Here is a 20,993-nt window from a genome sequence, read left to right as displayed (position 1 = left end):
AGTCTGATAGAAAAGTTGATAAAATTGTAGGGGAGGGCATGGTGCCATTTTCCTGAGATGAGCAAAGGCAACTCTGGTTACTGTGTTCAAAAGATGATTCAGGAATCCACGGAAGAGAATTGGCCTTAGGGTTTGGGAGCCTGGGATCTTGAAACTAGACAAGGACCCTTGCAGGACGTCTGACTCTCACCTTCCATCCTTTTACCCCTCCTTCCCCGACTCGCCTCCAAGCTGTGACTGCCTTTCCCTGGCTTCCCTCCTACAGGTATCAGGGTGAAGGAATTTGAAGACCAGCCCTCGCTGCGGAACGGCAGTTACACGCTCATCCACCTCCCGTACTATTTCCACGGCTGTGGTCACACTGTCCACAACAACGCTCTCTACTACCACAAGGGGGGCTCCAACACCATCGTGAGGTGAGTCCTTCGGGGCCCCGCTGCCCCTCCTCACCCTCCCCTGCCAGCACCTTCTCTGTGGCGCTTTAGTCACACTTCAGCTACTTAGGGGGAGGGACTGTGGGTCTGCCCTCTTTATGTTCCCTGGGGCCTGGCGCACAGCCAGAGGTCAGCCAGGGTTTGCTGACTGAATGAACCGCAGGCCACAAGGAGTGAGCCCCACTGCATTTATTGCTGGTCTGGAACCAAGCGTAAGGTCAGGGCCAGGGAGAAGGAGGCCGGTAGCAACAGGGGGAGGAAGCTTTCTCATTCTTTGGGAAAGAAAGAGCAGAATCCAGACCTCCCTCTGGCAGGAAGGTGTCACACCCTCAAATCGGTTTTGTTCTGAAAACTGTTGGGTGTGAAGAATTTCATGTCACAGCTGAGATCTCTGAGGACTAGAGACTGCAAGGCCTTCGGGTGGTTCTGTCATCCTGACAGAGCCCTCACCAAGCCGCCTCCCCTGCGCCCTCCATTTTCCCATGGGCAAGAGAGGCGGCCACCCAGGTAGTCGGGGTCCAGGACAGCAGCCCAGGCTTCCTGGCTCTGCACAAGAATTGCTAAAGGTTGTCTGCATGGCTCCAGAAGAAATCAAGTGCTGGGCTTTAGAGGCAGAAGTGGTCATCTTGGGCAAATCAAGGGAGAAGTGAACTCAATCAAGTTCCAACCCTCCCACCTACTTATTTGTGACCTTGGAGGAGAGACTCCACCTCTGGTGACTTCCATGTCCTCGCTACAAATGGAAAGGTGGATGAGAACCTCTGCAGCCCTCCAACTGTACTCCCATTGGAAATGACAGTTCGTGTTGTGAAAGCCATGGTCCTCATCACTCCAAACAAGAGACTTGTATCTTGAGGGAGAACTGGATTCCTTCATGGGCATGGGCTTGCTAGTACATCGTGCAGTTAAACCAGCCACGTTAGACACACATGTCAGCCGTGGCTGGAGGCACCCCGTCCTGTGCCTCTGCACCACCCCCCACCCTGGGCTCCCTCACTGCCTCGTCACCTCCTGGTTACCTCATCTAGACAGAATCTTGCGCTAAAAGAAAAAGCTAACTGACCCGCCACCGATTCAGAAGCCCTCTCTCCCCACACACACTGCTTTCTGTGACATTTGTTCTCATTTTTCAGCCCTGTGGCTCCCTGCATGCGCAAGTGTGCTAAGTCGCTTCAGTTGGGTCCGACTCTTTGTGACCCCATGGACTGTAGCCCACCAGCCTCCTCTGTCCATGGGGTTCTCTAGGCAAGAATACTGGAGTGGGTTGCCATGCTCTCCTCCAGGGGATCTTCCCGACCCAGCAATCCAACACAGATCTCTTTTGTCTCCTGCACTGCAGGCGGGGTCTTTACTACTAGGAAGCCCTGTGGCTCCCACATGTGTGGGGCCACCCAGGTGGCACAGTGGTAAAGAATCCACCTGCCAAACAGGTTCAATCAAAGCTGGTTTGATCCCTGGGTCGGGAAGATCCCCTGTAGAAGGGAATGTCTACCCACTCCAGTATTCTTGCCTAGAGAATCCCATGGACAGAGGAGCCTGGGGGGCTACAGTCCGTGGGGTCGCAAAAGAGTCAGACACGACTGAGCGACTGAGAGCAGTTACGTGAGGTGTTCTGGGGTGAATGAGCCCCAGAAGAGGATTGGCCACCCTAAGAAAGAGTGGCTTCTAATGACACGAAGCTCGTGTGAGGCACTGGTTAGAACAACTATACTAGGGCCCTGCTCCAGTGCCTGGCTACAGTCTGGGAGGAGAATCAGAGGCAGACTGGAATTAGACCCTTTTTTGCTGGAAGAGACGAGCCTCATCAAGAAAAGCAACTGTCGGTGCCAGTGCTAGAACGGCAGTCCTGAATCCCTGGCATTCAGAGGAAGGGGAGCCCTGAGAACAGAGATGGGCATGAAAGACCTTCTCAAGCCCGCGCTCTTATCTAGTTTCTTTTCAAGTTTACTTCAGGATTTCCTAACTGGCTTCAAGCTTGTGTACTCCAATGCATACCCGCAGCTTCGCACCTGTCACAGTTCTGCTGCTCGATGGCGCCCTCTAGTGCTTTTCTTTTTTTGTAGCCTTGAGTCCCTGAATTTTCATTCCTGAAGCTGAATCAAAATCCACTTTTGCTATGATGTAGATTTGGAGTCTGCCAAATCAAACAGCCTCCAGGAGCTGAGGGGCCTGGGGTTTCACGCCATCACTTCATTGATCTACTTGCTTACCAAAGAAAGAAAAGTGACTTCACAGCCATGACTTTGCTACTTCACTTCTCTGCTGCTGACTTCCTTCACTGAGCCTGCTGTGAAATTTTTGTCTTAAAACTCCAGCGTGGAGTAGAGGAATCACCCCTAAACTTGGAGGTCAAAAGCCTGAATTTAAACTGCTTATCTGTATTCCTGGGCTGGTCACATCTCCTTTTCTCATTAGTAAAATTAAATGACAGACTAGATTATCTTTTAAGGCCCCTTGCAGCTTTGAGAGGGCATATCAGGAGGTCAGCAGGCACCTGAGGATTCAGGAAGTGAAGGACTTTTACCAGGGTCACATGGTTAGGAGGTGGACACTGAGATGTAGTCACCAGCCTCTGCATTCTCACCACTCACGGTGTTGCAGATGAAATAGCAGAATGAGCACAACCTGGAACTTACTAGAAATGCAGAATCCCAGGCCCAGCTTAACAGAGGAGCCTAAAAACCACCCTTGTCCATAAAAATGGTGTCTCATATCTACTTTTTTTTTTTTAACACATTTCAGGTTTGAATTTGGCAAAGAAACATCCCAAACTCTGAAGCTTGAAAATGCCTTGTATTTTGATCGAAAATACCTCTTTGCGAATTCCAAGACGTACTTCAATTTAGCTGTAGATGAAAAGGGCCTTTGGATTATCTATGCTTCCAGTGCAGACGGCTCAAGCATCCTTGTCGCACAGCTGGAGGAGAGGACCTTCTCCGTGGTGCAGCACATCAACACTACGTACCCCAAGTCCAAGGCCGGCAACGCCTTCATTGCCCGAGGGATCCTCTATGTCACTGACACCAAGGATACGAGGATAACGTTTGCCTTTGATCTGTTAGGAGGGAAGCAGATCAATGCAAACTTTGCTCTAAGAACTTCCCAGTCTGTTCTTGCCATGTTATCATACAATATGAGAGACCAGCATTTGTATTCTTGGGAAGATGGCCATTTAATGCTTTATCCCGTACAGTTTCTGTCAGCTGCTTTGCACCAGTGATAGGAAGCATTCTGTTCCCCTCAGTAAATTTCAGCTGTTCTCTGGTACCGTGTGTGTCCCAATAGGAAACTTGTCTTTAAGGGCGGTCAGGTTATTAGCTGTCATAATCTCACGACACGGGTGCTGATGTGGTGTTTCCCCTTTAATTCTGACTCTGTAGGGGAAATAACGGACTGGAACTCACAAATGGCTGGCATTTGGTGATTCCTTCAGAAACTAGCTGGGCAAGTTACGTCTCCCTCTTTAGGTCTTGTTTTTCCCCACTGGTAACGTGAAAGGGCTGGCTAAGATGATTGGTAAGATTTCCTTACCTGTAGGGAATTCTGTGATTCTTAGCTGTTGCTGCTCTCGCAACTTTTACGTATTTGGTTTTGGATTTTATTTTTGGCTTTTAGCCATGGCTGAGCAGATTTACCTCTGAGTTGATCAGCCTGGTGGCCTGAGCAATGAATTCCTTAGTTCCGACTTATGTTTATTGTCTTGGAAGCTGCACTGACCCTTTAAGGCTGTTGAGTTACCTTATTACCCCTAACTTATTACCTTTCTCTGCATCTTCACCTGCCACCAGAGCATCAGAGTGGGCATCATCCTCAGCTCCTGATTACCATGCCAAAATTAGCCAAAGCAGGAATAGCTGCCTGCATTGAAGCAGAAACAGGCAGTTCTGGGTTCCTGTCAATTTCTGACCATGCTGATCTGCAGCTCGGCTCGTAAACGTTGAATCTGCAGGTCTTGCAGAGTCTTTCTGCCCTAGATCTGGATCAGCTCTCAGAGTAAATACTATGCAAGTGGACATTAATCCAGTGAGAACCTTGAGAGGCACTTTGCAGTTTTCAGAAGAAAGGTGCCATTCGTGGTTATTATCTAGAACAAGGATGGGCAAACTGTGACCCGTGGGCCAAATACAGCCCATTGTCTGTTTCTGTAAATAAAGTTTTATTCAACACAGTCAGAGGCATTTGCGTATTATCACGGTCACAGGCATATTATAGTCTGGGACTACTTTTGCTGAACACTGGCAGAGTTGAATCACTGCGAGAAAGCTGAGGAACAGCTCCCCAAACCTAAGACATTTACTTTCTGGCCCTTTATAGCAATAGTTTGCCAACCCCTGATCTAGAATATTAGAGTGAGCCTGATTCTTAGAAGGGCTTATTCACCTGAGCCTGTTCATTATATATTTTCTTTGTTTCAGACTAAAAAGAGGTCATTTATATGCTTTGAATTTATGGTAAAGGGCAAGGGAGAGAACAGCATAAAATTAAGACTCCACCCCCAGGAAAGCAGTTAATGAACTGTTCTTATCCTAGTGTAGTTTTTCTTTTTAATATGTTATCTGGCTTTTTCCTCCTTGTGACTTTTAAAAAAATTTTAATTGGCAGATAATTACTTTATAACTACCCAAATATAGTTTTAAAGAATGTGATCTGGTCCCTTTGGATGCCAGGAGAAAATCCAGTTTAACTTGCTCCTAGTTCAGTTCAGTCACTCAGTCGTGTTGAACTCTTTGCAACCCCATGGACTGCAGCATCCAGGCTTCTCTGTCCATCACTAACTCCCAGAGCTCACTCAAACTCAGGTCCATCGAGTCGGTGGTGCCATCCAACCATCTCATCCTCTCTTGTCCCCTTCTCCTCCTGACTTCAGTCTTTCCCAGAATCATTCTTTTCTAAGGAGTCAGTTCTTCACATCAGGTGGCCAAAGAATTGGAGCTTCAGCTTCAACATCAGTCCTTCCAATGAATATTCAGCAATGTTTTCCTTTAGGAGGGACTGGTTGGATCTCCTTGTAGTCCACGGAACTCTCAAGAGTCTTCTCTAACACCACAGTTCAAAAGCATCAATTCTTTGGTGCTCAGCTTTCTTTATGGTCCAACTCTCACATCCATAAATGACTACTGAAAAAACCATAGCTTTGACTAGATGCACCTTTGTTGGCAAAGTAATATCTCTGCTTTTTAATATGCTGTCTAGGTTGGTCATAGCTTTTCTTCCAAGGAGCAAGTGTCTTTTAATTTTATGGCTGCAGTGACTGTCTGCAGTGATTTTGGAGCCCAAGAAAATAAAGTCTCTCACTGTTTGCATTGCTTCCCCATCTATTTGCCATGAAGTGATGGGACCAGATGCCATGATCTTAGTTTTTTGAATGTTGAGTTTTAAGTCAACTTTTTCACTCTCCTCTTTCACTTTCATCAAGAGGCTTTTTAGTTCTTCTTTGCTTTCTGCCATAAGGGTGGTATGATCTGCATATCTGAGGTTATTGATATTTCTCCCAGTAATCTTGATTCCAGCTTTTGCTTCATCCAGCCCAGCATTTCGCATGATGTATTCTGCATATAAGTTAAATAAGCAGGGTAACAATATACAGCCTTGACGTACCCCTTTCCCAGTTTGGAACCAGTCTGTTGTTCCATGTCCAGTTCTAATTGTTGCTTCCTAATCTGCATACAGGTTTCTCAAGAGGCAGGTAAGGTGGTCTGTTGAAGAATTTTCCATAGTTTGTGGTGATCCACACAGTCAAAGGCTTTGGCATTGTCAATAAAGCAGAAGTAGATGTTTTTCTGGAATTTTCTTGCTTTTTCTATGATACAACAGATGTTGGCAAGTTGATCTCTGGTTCCTCTGCCTTTTCTAAATCCAGCTTGAACATCTGGAAGTTCACAGTTCACGTACTGTTGAAGCCTGGCTTGAAGAATTTTGAGCATTACTTTACTAGAGTGTGAGATGAGTGCAATTGTGTGGTAGTTTGAGCATTCTTTGGGATTGCCTTTCTTTGGGATTGGAATGAAAACTGACCTCTTCCAGTCCTGTGGCCACTGCTGAGTTTTCCAAATTTGCTGGCATATTGAATGCAGCACTTTAACATCATCATCTTTTAGGATTTGAAATAGCTCAGCTGGAATTCCATCACCTCCACTAGTTTTATTCGTAGTGATGCTCCCTAAGGCCCACTTGACTTCATACTACAGGATGTCTGGTTCTAGGTGAGTGATCACACCATCATGGTTATCTGGGTCATTAAGATCTTTTCATATAGTTCTCTGTGTACTTGCTCCTAAATGCCCTTAAATGCACATATTTTCTGCCAACTCGGTTCTTCAAACATCCTTCAGCCTAACACTGAGGTCCAGGCAGGGCCACCGAGAGTAGACAGGAGTCCTGGGGTCCTACAGTCAGGAAGGAGACGTAAGGGAAATACTTATGTAAAGATTTTTCAGCAATTTGCCCTCACTGAGTACATGTATGTGTTAGGGGGAGCTTCTCAAACTTTTTCACTAGAGCCTCATTGATTCTCAGTGGCCCTGAGTCCTGGTTTTATACCTTATTAGTGGAAGCATTTTAAATTTCAGGGGATGTGCAGATTGAAATATTTGAGTCTCCATACCCCCTGAATAAACCTAGGCAGCTATGAGGGAATTTGTTGTTGCTGTATTCTCAAAATAATGGGTATTTGAAACTTTTCTCACCACTTTTTAATGAGATTGGTTATGTCATGTCATCACAGCTTTTTTAAAAAATGTCCTCTTCAGATTCATGTTTTATAACAAAGTAGAGTTTCATGTTCAAGATCAATGTGTTTAATATGTGCTACTCTTAAAGTATTTAAAAATATATGTTGGCTGTTTCTGGACACAGGGGACCTGAATATGTATATAGTTTCATAGTGATTATAATAGTAATATATACAATACTAACTGTACATACAGTAACAACCAAAAGAGGTTAGTTATTTAATTAGCCCATATTTCTTTTAGAAAAAGTTTTAGAAACCCCAATCTTGGTATTTGATTTATCTTGGCACCCTTAACTGTTGGTAAGGAATCATATACTCACTGCTAGACACGTATAGATTGGGATTTCTTGCTCTCTCTTTTTTTTTTTTTTTTTGCTATGGCAGAGTAATATAAGGACAACTGAGTTTGACCAACAAACAGAAATTAGTAATTTCATAATAGGGTTGAAAAGTTTGTCTTTACAGAGTGAAAAGAATTCAGATTTTACTCATTCTTTCCTGCAAACAGTGCTTGATTTTTAAAAAAAGGTTTGAACTCATTGCTAAAATAGAATGTACCAGCTAATGTTTTTAAGTCAAGATATCATTTTAGCAGTTTACATTGACGCTTATAAGCAAAGTTACTTTACAGCACTTTCCAAACATTTGCACTTCTGATGTCAGAATCAAACCAGATAATTCCCTAATTCTTCTTTAATCTAAAGCAGATAATTTCCCACCAGAGAGTAAATAAAACCATCCCTCTCAACCTCAGAGGTTGGGTGGACCCCATTTCAAAGCATCTTCTTGCAAACTGATATTGTGTCCTATCATTTAGCCCAGGTGTTATGACAAAGTAAGGGTCCTGGGAGGAAAGTTTTCAAATGAGGAGTTCTGATCTTAAGTACATCCACAGTCTGTTACCTTCCAAGGTTGCAAGATAAAAAGTCAAACAAGACACTGAAATTCTTAAAGAACCAGGTGTCTTTTTCTAACTGCACTGACTACATTTTGACTGTGGCTAGAAGGCAATGGCACCCCACTCCAGTACTCTTGCCTGGAAAATCCCATGGACGGAGGAGCCTGGTAGGCTGCAGTCCATGGGGTCGCTAAGTGTCAGACACAACTAAGCGACTTCCCTTTCACTTTTCACTTTCCTGCATTGGAGAAGGAAATGGCAACCCACTCCAGTGTTCTTGCCTGGAGAATCCCAGGGACGGGGGAGCCTGGTGGGCTTCTGTCTATGGGGTCGCACAGAGTCAGACACGACTGAAGCGACTTAGCAGCAGCAGCAGCAGATGGTCACAGACGATCTAAAGGAGAAGTTCAGGACTGAGCTTTTCAGTTCTCATGCAGCTGCTAGGACCTGGTGAACCACATCATTAAAACCATAATTTCCAACCTGTAACCACAGATTCTAAGCTCTTCTGAGCAACAAATGGATCATGGTGAAAGTATCTTTTTTGGTTGTAATTTATTTAACTTTAATTAGTCAATAAAAATAATCATTGCTGAACATAATCACATGTTGAAACAAGTGTACTGTTATTATTACCTCATGTTAATTTATACATAATGTTTAGAAGAAAAAATAACCAAAAACCAGTGTTTTGGTAGAATTATATTAATATTTGTTGCTCCTCTATTCAAACACTCATAGTTTGCTGGCTCCTTCTGAGTACTGAAAAAAGTCATTAATATGGATTGTTTTCTCTATCAGAAAACATGAAAAATGTGCAACTAGTTACTAAAACTAGATACTTACAGATGTAAGTGCAATGAAGATTTGTTAGTTTATTGGCTTAGTTTAGGCAACTAAAAAGGACATGATGTTACCTGCTAAACATAGAAGGAATTTTAAAAATTGGATTTGTGTGAATTTGGGCGAGTCTCTCAATCCCTCAGAAGCTCTCTGTCATCTGTAAAATGTGGATAGTACTACTTACCTCCTTTGGTTTTTCCATGTGAAATGAAAAGTGCTCTAAAAATTATATGATTCTTGATAAATCATATGTGGTACTCTTATATTTCAAACCTACAGGGAACCAGAGTGACGCTGTTATTCTTTCAGCCTTATTCAGGGCTGCCGAGCTGAGTGAGAGGTATACAGCATCAACAGTGTCTCTCTGCTGGTCTGTATGACTAGGGAGTTAACACTTCATGCCACCAAAAAAATGGTCCCTTAGTCATGCAACAAATTTACAGTAAAAGCGCCCTCAAATCATGAAAAAAGAATTCAAGGACCCCACTGTTTTGACCTAGAGAACTTCTTTATAACCTTCCCCAGAACAGTCTCTGTTCCTGACAGGCCCAGGCATGCACTGCTGATGTCTTTTGTCATTAAAATAATACAAAGCAAAAAAGAAATAAAAGTCCTCAGAGAAAATAGCCTTTCCCCTTTACCTGGACCATTCAGACTTTGCATGGGATGCTAACATATCCAGTTTTATAGCTGTTCACTGTAAGGTTTAAAATAAGAAAAAAATTAACCTGTCTCCCTACTTTTCCCTCCAAATGATCTGTCATGATCAGCCTCAAAAACTGAGCCACTTGAACAGTGGTTGTTAAACTATTTTCTAAAAATCTAAAAAAATTAATTCTAAAATTGCTAAAGTCTTGTGTCTAGCAATATGGCTTGGTTAGTGTTCCAAATTCATTTGCCAAGAAGCCACATACATAATCACAGGATTACAAAAGGTCAACACTAGATAGAATCTTCACATAAAACCACTCCAGCTTTCTCATTTTAAAGCCTAGAAAAGTGAATCCAGAGAAGTTTCACCTAACATCACAGCTTAAGTATCATGGTGAAGATAAGATATTTTTTCCTAACTTTATGATCATGGTTTCCACCTTACTCAGACATGTCCAAGAGAAGGATCTGGTCTGTGGAAAAAGCCAGTAATTAACTTTGAAGATTTTTTTCAAAAGGCGTTCCTTTTAAAAAAGCTGTATCTAGAGGAATTTGCCAATTTAAGCCCAGTCAGGCATAGAACACTCCTCAACAAAGAATTCCTCAACAGTCGTCACCTTCCAAGAGGGAGATAAGAAAGCTAGCACAGCACTGCTTGTTACTCTAAAAATTGCCTCACCGTTGGACAACACTTCCTGCCCAGATTTTTTAGAGACATCAATGTAACTGCTGCCTGGTGCTCACCATCTATGTGTCATGGTCTCCGCTAGGCAATGGAACATGTTATTTCATTATTTCACTTGATCGTTATTTCACTTGAGCATCATAGATGCTCAAATGGAAAAGTCCTTCTTGTTGTTTTTCAGTTGCTAAGTCGTGTCTGACTCTTTGCGACCCCATGGACTGCAGCGTGCCAGGTTTCCCTGTCCTTCACAATGTCCCAGAGTTTGATCAAGCTCATGTCCATTGATATCCTTCTTAAATATCATTTACTCTCTCTGGTCAATATTTTAATCCTCTCTCCAAGCATGGTAAACGCTATGATATATCCAGTACATGGATTCCACGTCAGGAAAGACTTTCTGCCCCTGGTGCTGGGAGTGCTGTCAGCAAATAGCCTTCAGCTGTCAGACCCTTCAGGATTTGCCTTGTCTGCAGAGATTTGCTTCACCCAGGAAGCACCTCCTCATCCAGTGATGGATCAGTGTGAGTATAAAGGCTTGGACAACTCAGCCCAACTCAGAACTGCTGTAAAGGGCCACTCTAGTACCAGAGTTCCCCATAGCTCAGCCAGACCTGTCACTGGGCCTGCATCACAGACTTTTCTTTCTACTATCCTGCTTCCTTCTCCTCCAGTCCTCCCAAAGGTATTGACAGTAAGGGCACTGTTTAATGACACCCTGCTAACTAAGCTCCATCTCAGAATTTGCTTCCCGAGGAACCTGTTGTAGAGTTGCCAGGTGAAATGCAGGTTGCCCAGCTAAACTTTAATTACAGATAAAGAACAAAAATTTTTAAATATAAATATGGCACGGGATATACTTATACTAGGGGCTTCCCAGATGGCTCAGTGGGTAAAGAATCTGCCTGTAATGCAGGGCACGTGGATTCAATCCCTGAGTCAGGAAGATCCCCTTGAAAAGGAAATGGCAACCCACTCCAGTATTCTTGCCTGAGAAATCCCATGGACAGTCCATGGTTACAGTCCAAAGAGTTGCAAAGAATCAGACATGACTGAGTGACTAAGCACATAATTACACTAAAAGTTTTATTTATCCAAAATTCATAATTTAACTGGGAGTGCTGTATTTATATTGCTAAATCTGGCACCCCTAACCTGAAGTGGTCCCAGGAAGAAGCTGCTGATGCAGCTTTGAAGCTGAATCATCCACCACCCTGTTTGTAAAAGGGACCTCATGGCTGATAGTAGATGGAGCAAAAATTGCCAGTGAGACATGATGGTCCAATCATCAAAGCTTTCATTGGTGGGAAACTGGAATGGTGTAGCAGTGGAAAGGAATGCATCAGCCAGTGTTATGTATCAGGTGTTAGAGATCATGAAGAAACAGGGAATCAAAGGATCATGAAATCAGGTGGCTCTTGCTAAGGAAAAAAGATAATAAGCAGGTGAGAGCAATTGCCAACTGAAAGCTCCATGGAAAGCCCAGGGCCTCCTTAACAGCACACAAAGAGGCTCTTGACTCCTGCAGTGGAAGGCAGAGAAAGCTAAAGACCAGACCGCGGACTTGAAGATCAGCTCCAAAGAAGCTTTTTGCCAAGCTCCAAAGAAAATTAGACTCCCAATAAAAGAAGGTCGCCACACCAAGGTGAGGACCTGGCCAGGAAGAGGTTGGGACTCTGCTATTTGGGATGGGGCTATCTGGGTCGGCCGTTTCCAAGTTGCCGTTTGTGGTCATTTAGAAGTAATGGGGAAATTCAAGGATGCATTAGATCAAGTTTGTTGGCAAATTTATTTTCTGTAAAAGGCTTGATAATAAATATTTTAGGTTCTGTGGTCCATACCATCTCTGTTGCAACTCCTGAATTCTGCTGCTGAGGCTAAAAAACTCACAAACAATAGGTCAATGAGTGAGCATGGCTGATGCCAACACAGATTTGTTTATGGATGCTGACATTTGAATTTTATCATTTTATGTGTCACAAAATGGTTTTAACTATTCTTTTCAAAGATGACTTTTTAAAAAATCTACTTTTGTCTGTGCTAGGTCTTCATTGCTGTGCACGGGCTTTCTCTAGTCGTGGTGAGCAGGAACTACTTTTCCTCAGAGTGCACAGGTTTCATATCGCAGTGTTTCTCTTGTTGGGGAGCATGGGCTCTGGGCCCATGGGCTTCAGTAGCCGAGGTTCACAGGCTTAGCTGCCCCGCGAAGTGTGGAGTTTTTCTGGACCAGGGATTCTTTACCACTGGACGACCAGAGAAGTCCTGGTTTTAACTACTTAAAAATGTAAAAACCATTCTTATAGACTGCACAAAAAAAGGTGTGGACTGGATTCGACCTACACCTAGTTTCAGGTTACTGAAACCTGATATAATTTCATGATTTATAATAAGAAATATATATTGGTCTTTGTCTACTTTCTGGCATAGAGCTCCTAGACCTCAAAATTTCCTGTGATGAGAGCCATAAAAGTGTCTTTTGTTGTTAATGAAGTGACTTTTGGAAAGCCCCTAGGTGACATAAACACAGGGACTGGTTACCAGTATAACCAGCCATGATTAGAGGGTTGGAACTTTCAGTCCCACCCCAACCTCCAGGGAGGGGTATGGAGTTAGAGGCTGAATCAATCACCACTGGCAAATGATTTAATCAATCATGCCTGTATGATGAAAGTCTCCATAAAAACCCAAAAGAACACGGTTTGGAGAACTTCTAGGTTGGTGAACATGTGGAGATTTGGAGGTGGGGGCGGGGGGTAGTCATGAAAGCTCCAAGTCCTTTTTGTATGCCTTGCCCTATGCGTCTCTTCCATCTGGCTATTCCTGAGTTTTATCATTTTATAATGGTAATCTAGTAAGGAAAATGTTCCTCTGAATTCTGTGAGATGCTGTTGCAAATTAATCTCAACCAAGAAGGAAGTCGTTGGAACTTTAGAAGCACAGTAAACTACATGGACCTGGGTTTGGCGTCTGAAGCAGCAGTACCTGCTCCTCCTGTGTAGGTCTGAGCCCTTAGCCTGTGGGCTCTGGTGCTATCTCCAGGTAGATGATGTCAGGACTGAGTATAATTTTAAGACACCAACGAATATCCAAGAATTTTGTAGTGCGAGAAAACTCCCACACATCTGGTGTCAGAAGTACTCTGTTTTGTTGTAGTATGAAAGTAAAAGAGAAAGCTAGAAAACTGAGTTTTCCCTTATTCACCTGGGTTAAGTCATGCTATCCTGAGTGGTAATTTTTCTGGCTTACATAGACACAGATCCACTCTTTTATGTTCTTTTCCCATATAGGTCATTACAGAGGATTGAGTAGGGTGCTACCGTAGTAAGTCCTTATTATTTATCTATGTTCAAATGGTACTTATATTTAAGAACATTTTATTGCTAGAGGGTGGAAATCATTGTGTCAACTTAAAAATTGTTGCACAAACAGCATGCAATACTTCATCTTCTCCAAAGGAATACCACGGTGGTTGGCGACATCAGTCATCAGAGTTCACTTGAGTGCTGACTGTGAGATGTGTACCAAATGCTTCACATGTATTATCTGATATAATTCTCATAGAAAGTCCATAAGGTATAAATGTCATCCACCTTTTCCAGATTAAAAGATATTAAGAAACTCACTCTAAATCAGTTTGTAAATGCTGAAATTAAGATTCAAATTCGAGAAGTCAGAAACCAGAGCCCACACTGAGTAATTGCTCTTTGCTGCCTCAGAAAGAAGCCTAGGGGTGTGGTAGTGAAGTGGTAGCTAGAGTGCTCTGGGATTCCTCGCTGCTTCAGTTTCCTCGTCAGGCTTCCTAGCAGCAGCCTAGCAGAAAGGCAAGCAAAGATGTCTGAATATATTCGGGTAACCAAAGATGAAAATGACGAGCCCATTGGAAACCATCATAAAATGATGGGCCAGTGCAGCCCAGCTTCTAGGGGCACGTGGTCTGCACTACAGGAAGCCAGTGTCTCAGTATACGAGAGGTGTCCATCTGGTGGAAGGTATTCTGTGTGCCCCTAATGCTGGCTGAGGGAATCTGGTGTATGATGTCAACTATCACAACAATAACAAAAGAAAGATGGATGCTTCATCAGCAGTGAACATGAGAAAAGTAGTCCAGAAATAGTGTTCGGTCTCCCATGGAAAACAGCAGGATCTAAGAGTATTTTAGTACCTTTGGAGAGGTTCTTAGGGTTCGGGTCAAGAAAGATACTAAAATTGGTCATTCAGGGACTTCCTTGGTGGCCCAGTGGCTAAGACTCTGCACTCCCAATACAGAGGGCCTGCGTTCAATCCCTGTTCAGGGAATTATTAATAGATCACACACGCCACAACCAAAAGTTCACATGCCGCAACTAATAAAACCCAACACAGCCAAATAAATGCATATTCTAAAAACTGGTCATTTGAAAGGATTTGACTTTGTTCATTTTACGGAATATGAAACCCAGGTGAAAGTCACATCACAGCAACATGTGATAGATGGACAACAGTGTGACTGTAAACTTCCAAATTCTAATCAAAGCCCAGAGGAACCTTTGGGAAGCAGAAAGGTGTTTACTGGGTGCTGTACAGAGGACATGACTGCTGATGAGCTGCGGCAGTTCTTTTGCCAGTACGGGGAAGTGGTAGATGTCTTCAATCCCATGCTGTTCAGGGCTTTTGCCTTTGTTCCGTTTGCGGATGATCAGGTTGCCCAATCTCTCTGTGAAGAGGACATGAACATTAAAGGAATCAGCATACATATATCCAAGGCTGAACTGCTGTCTGGTAGCAACAGACAGCAGTGGAAGATGTGGTGGTGATCCAGGTGGCTTTGGGAGTCAGGGTGGATTCGGTAGATCAGCAGTAGAGAGGGCGGAGCTGGTTTGGGAAATAATCCAGGTAGTAATACGGGCAGATGGAGGAATATTGGTGCTTTTAGCATTAGTCCAGCAATGATATCTGCAGCCCAGGCAGCTCTGCACGGAGCTGGGGTATGCTGGGCATGTTAGCCAGTCACCAGAACCAGCCAGGCCTGTCAGGTCATAACCAAAGCCAAGGCAACATGCAGAGAGAGCCAAGTCAGGATTTTGGTACTGGAAATAACTCTTAGAGTGGTTCTAATTCAGGTGCAGCAGTTGGTTGGAGAGCAGCATCAAATACAGGGTCAGGTAGTGGTTTTAATGTAGGCTTTGGCCCAAGCATGGATTCTGAATCTTCTGGCTAGGGAATGTTGACATTGGGTTATGGTTAGTTGGTATAAACTGGTAGAAATTCAAATTTTTCTAAACGCATGGTAAGTATATTGTAAAAATACATTTAAGAATTTTTAAAATTGGCTCCTTCAGTGTGTAGTATATTCAGCAGTATATCTGGCATTCTTCTTTAGAAAAAGAGCTAAATGAATTTTTTAAGTTTTGTTACATAAAGGGTTGAAGTATTGAGTGTTTGAAAGTGAACTGCTATTAACCTGATTGATAAACCAACACACTACAATTGATATCAAAATGTTTCTTCTGCAATATTTTATCCATGGACTTTTGAAGTGAATTCTTTGCATGCTCAAAATGGAAACCATTGATTAGAACTACATCCTTTTCTTCTTGTTTTCATTTGAACCCCACCATATCAATTTTTTCCTTGGGAAATCTCCTCTTTGGAGAGCATGGTGTCACAGTGCTTGGTTCTTCTGTTTTTGTTTTTTTAACACTTGTCTCCCTTCATATACAAAAGTACAATACAAAGCCTTCATTTAATCTTTGCAGTTCATCTCATTTCAAATGTTTATGGAAGAAGCACTTTGCTGAAAGTAGTGCTGTAAATAATTCTACCATAGGAATACTTCTGTCCACATACTTTCTCATTCAAGGATTCTCATCACGCTGCACAGACTGCATCTTTGATAGTGTCTGATTTTTATACACTATTCTTTATTTCATGAACTTGTATCAACGCTGTAAATGCAAGCCTGTGATATGGAACCAGAGGGCTGTTAAAACTTTTGAAACCTTGTGTGGGATTGATGATGGTGCCAGTATGAGCGAGGAAAGGAGAGAGCATGTGCAGAGATTTGGTGGTGCATAATGGATATTTTTTAACTTGGCAAGGTGTGTCTCTAAGTCCTGTGGCTTTGGTAAGAGAGAGTGTGCTGAGAGCAGTGATAGCAAATAACATACAAATATTTTTTGCATTCAAAGGACATCTGCATCTGTTCGAAGACTTTTAGTTTTGTTCTTTGTTAACCTACGTTAGCTGAATGTGTTAAGTGAAACGATGTTTGTATTTCCCCTACCTTTTTGTCACCCACTGTGAATGCTGTATGGTGTGTGTTCTCTTCTCTCACAGATCTGTAAGTGTGGTAGTGTGAACTGAAGCTGAGGGGCTGAGAACATGTACTGAGCTTATGGTGTGCTTTACACGAGTACTTGGAAGCAGAGTTCACTAGTGACCTCGGTGTCTCCAAGTAAGGTGGAAGTTCTGGTGTCTGTTACTTACCCCTAAGAATGCTGTGTGCTGCAGTTCTGTCTCCGTGCTTGGATGCTTTTTTATAAGAGTTGTCAATGTTGGAAATTCTTAAATAAAACTGATTTAAGTAATAATGTGTATTTGGTTTGCAGCCCTGAATGCAAAGAATTTAAAGCAGTTAATTCTCCTTTTTTGACCCTTTTGAGATGAAATTTTCATGACGTTTCTTGCAATAGTTTATTTTGCTTCAAATAAACTTATTTGAAAAGTTGTCTGAAGTCAAATGGATTTATTACTTGTCATACATAGACAGCTGATACCCAGATTCAACTGCTATTTGTTCTTGCATTGCCCAAAGTGAAAAGTTTTTGTTTTGCTTTTTCAAATCTAGTTTTTAATAAGTCTAGGTGACTGCAGCTAAAATGGTAAGCAGTACCCTCTAGCTTTTTCTTAGTGCCTCTGTGCATATGGGTGATGTTCATTTGCATGGCCTATATAAACCTCCTTTGAGAAATCATGACTTCTAAAAATATTCTTATTTGGTGGAGTGGGCAAAAAATGTTAATTATTTTAAAATGCTTCGTAGCAAAGCTTGTCAATTGAAATGCAAGGAATATCAGCACATTTCTAGTTGGGGATTAATTGCAATAAGGATAAAGTAAAAGAAACCATAAATTATATTGTGCCTGAAATCTGTCAAGAAACCTGATAGCTTTAAGAACTAACAAGGTGGGTTGTCTGTCTGTGGAAGTGTTAAGTGAAATAGTCTTTGTCTTCCAAGGGTGAGGAAATAGAGTAATATTGTAAAGGTGTAAACTTGTTAGTTGTTCAGTTGTGTCTGACTCTTTGCAACCCCATGGGCTATAGCCTGCCAGGCTCCTCTGTCCATGGAATTCTCCAGGCAAGAATACTGGAGTGGGTTGCCATTCCCTTCTCCACGGGATCTTCCCAACCCAGGGATCCAACACAGGCCTCCTGCATTGAAGGCAGATTCCTTTACTGCCTAAGCCACTAGAGAAGTGAACAATATTGATAAAATAGCTTAGAAAACTCAGACACTCGAGATGCATTGTTAAGGATGTAAAAGCAGTAATACATTGCTTCTCTATTGTACTTAAATTATAACTAACTTCTGTGAGAGTCGAGCTCCTTTTCTAATGGAAGAATGACAGTTTTTGTGTTGATAATTTACTTAATGCCCTTACCTAATTAGAGTATGATAAATAAATTTGTCATTTTACAAGTTACATGTTTTAAAGTTTTATAAATGAAGCCATCCTTCAGACTTATGGTCACCACATCATTTTATTCAGTTTCCTCAGTAAAAAGATCTTGCCTTGATTTAATTTTTTTCTGCATCTGAACTGCATGATTTCCAAACTTTGTACTATGTGATTTTTACATTTTAGCACTTGCACTATTACCCAGCAGAAGTAACACGGTAACACTTAAAATGATATTCAGGGACCTCCAAAGACTAAACAGACAAAACTTCAAAGAGCTCAGGGTAAATTAACTTTGTCAAGGTCATGGTTTTAATCCCTTATTAACACTTGTGTAAATCTGGTTACTAGTCTTAGATTTGAATGTTGAGAACAACCATCTATTAGCATGTTTATGGTATGACATAGCTATTGGGTAGTTAATTATACATTACAAAAATTTCTTTTTGAAGTTTAGAAGTAAACTATTTGGCAAAGATTTGTTTTTAAAGTGTATTTGGTTATCTAAATGCATTCATTCCAAAATTTTTTTCTGAACCAGTTGAATAAAAATTTTGTTGCCACCACAAAAAAAAAAAAAAAAGAAAAAAAAGCCTAGGATCCCTCCCTTCTTTCTAGCTCCTTTGATCCTTCCAGTACAGTGGAAAGGCTAAAGGCGCAGCTACATGATAGCGGTTTGGCAAGTCCTTTCCTGTCTTATTTGGTTAGTCTCATTCCCGGGAGTCTGGAAATGAAATAAATAATGGCAACCTGCTTCATTTGGCAAAAGAAGTAACCATCTTTCTGTTTGATTTCTCTCTTTCTCTTTACCCTACCCCTCTTTTGCTCTAGATGTACTCTGGCTAATGTTAACGTAGGCCCTCCATCTTCCCTTTGGTTCCTATTAGAGGTGCCGAGTCCAAACTCAATCTCTATGCCACACAGTCACCAGGCCAAAAAATCTGAGCAAGGTGTGGAGGCATGGAATATGACTTTAGTAGGAAAGCTGGTTGACTGAGATGATGGCAGACTAGTGTCTCAAGATACCCATTTATCAGGGTCAGGATGCCAGGCTCTTTTATAGAACAGAGATGGTGGTGAGGGGCAGTGAGGAAATAAAGTAAAAAGGCAGAATGCAGAGGAAGAGGCAGTGAAGAAACAAAGTAAAAGGGGGCAATCAGACTTGCAAAACAGCTCCAGGAACTGCCAACTTCTGAAAGGAATGTGTTAATCTGTTCTCTCCTGTAGGTAATCACAAATGCATAGGGTCAGATTATCTCCCTGTGAGCTGAGCAAAGACAATTTAGTCCAGCAGTCAGGCAGAAGGGCTGGGTTTTCTGAGGCACTTCATCATATATGATTATAATTGCAACAGCACCAAAAAGCAAGTCAAAAACAGTTCCAACATGGAATCGGAATTGGATCTTCTCTGCAACTTTAGCATGGTATATCATTTCCATCCTTTTACTTTTAATCTGTGAGTGGAAGATACTCTGGAAAAGGAAATGACAACCTGCTCCAGTATTCTTGCCTGGAAAATTCCACTCACAGAGGATGCTGCTGTGCTACAGTCCATGGGGTTGCCAAAGAGTTGGTCATGGGAGCACGTGTACTCAGTACAGGACATCATCCTAAAATATTTTTTTGTAGGCAGCACGTATTTAAGTTGTGGTTTTCCCCCAGTCTACTACTCCCTCTGAATTGAGGTACTTAAACAAGGGACTAGTAAACTATAGCCTGGCAGACAGCCTGTTTTTGCAAATAATATTTTATTGAAACATAACCGCATCCATTTCTTTGTTTTGACTGTGGCTACCTTTATGCTACAGCAAAACGGTTATGTAGTTGCAGCAGGGACTTCGTAACTGGCAAAGGTAAATTTCTAGCCCTTTAAGAAGAGGTTTGCTGCGCTCTGGTTCACACCGTTTACATCTAATGTACTGATCAATAAGGCTGGTTTATATCTACCTTTTTGCTGTTGTCTAACATGCCCTTTCTTCCCCTTTTCTCACTTGGTGCTGTCTTATGGACAAGTGAAAACATTTTATAGCTTCACGTTATTTCCTTTATTCATTTAGTAGTTATTAGTTCTTTTTGTGTTATTTTACTTTAGTTTATACTGTGTATCTTTATTACAGTCTATCTTCAACAATACACTATTTTATACTCAGTGTAAGAACTCTGACAACATACTTTCATTCCCCTTTCCTGGCCTTTTTGATATTGTGGTCATGTATTTCACCAGGACATATGTTATAAAACCAGAAATGTTTGTATTATTTTTCTTTGAAGCAGGTGATTCTCTTTTAAAGAGAGCTAAATAGTGAGGTAAAAGTTTTATATAATTTCCCAATATAGTTTTCACTACTGGTGCTCTTTGTGTAGAACCAGACCTCCTTGTGGTACCATTTTCTTTTGGCTTCATGGACTGACTTCCTTTTCTTTCACATTTCTTTTATATGGATCTGCCGGTAACAAATTCTTTGACCTTTTGCATAGTTAAGAGACTTCATTTCATGTTTAGGGAGAGCTGGCAATCAGTTCTTTGTTGGTTGGATTTTTCCCCTCCAGTTTTATGGAGATATAATTGGCATATAACCTTAGTTTTAGGTGTTGTCTACTTAAATGGTCACAACATAAAGGTTGAGAGTAATGTTTTATTTGGTGGGAATTCTTAGGACTCAAGCCCAGGAGATAGTATCTCAAGTGACCCTGAGAGAACTATTCCAAAGAGGAAGGGGGAGGAGTCAGGTTATATAAGAGTTTGCAGCAAAGGGCAGGTAGTCTGAACATCAAAATATTATTGTTAATTAAGGAAAAGTGTATCTCAAGTTAAGAAATTTAGCATCTGTATACATATGGGAATCAAGATTACCGGGCAAAATGTCAATAACCTCAGATATGCAGATGACACCACCCTTATGGCAGAAAGCGAAGAACTAAAGAGCCACTTGTTGAAAGTGAAAAAGGAGTGAAAAAATTGGTTTAAAACTCAACATTCAGAAAACTAAGATCATGGCATCTGGTCTCATCACTTCATGGCAAATACATGGGGAAGCAATGTAAACAATGATAGACTATTTTTGGGGGGCTCCAAAATTACTGCAGATGGTGA

General features: G+C 41.9%; 1 protein-coding gene and 1 pseudogene across 2 annotated transcripts in view; both read left to right on the top strand.

The window, feature by feature from the left end:
* GLDN (gliomedin) overlaps nucleotides 1-9,156 on the top strand; it is a 62,973-nt gene extending 53,817 nt beyond the window's left edge. For both annotated transcript variants that reach the window (XM_070469280.1, XM_020869206.2), the window contains 2 exons: nucleotides 266-416; nucleotides 3,177-9,156. In XM_070469280.1, the coding sequence (XP_070325381.1) occupies nucleotides 266-416; nucleotides 3,177-3,654 (629 nt within the window). In that variant the 3' untranslated portion in view covers nucleotides 3,655-9,156. The remainder of the gene's footprint in view (nucleotides 1-265; nucleotides 417-3,176) is intronic.
* Nucleotides 9,157-14,426: 5,270 nt separating this feature from the next.
* LOC110121912 (TAR DNA-binding protein 43 pseudogene) lies at nucleotides 14,427-15,465 on the top strand (annotated as a pseudogene).
* The last annotated feature ends 5,528 nt before the right edge of the window (nucleotides 15,466-20,993 follow it).

This window comes from Odocoileus virginianus, chromosome 6, assembly GCF_023699985.2.
Source record: "Odocoileus virginianus isolate 20LAN1187 ecotype Illinois chromosome 6, Ovbor_1.2, whole genome shotgun sequence".
Classification (NCBI taxonomy): Eukaryota; Metazoa; Chordata; class Mammalia; order Artiodactyla; family Cervidae; genus Odocoileus; species Odocoileus virginianus.
This window is presented reverse-complemented; position numbering and strand designations above follow the sequence as displayed.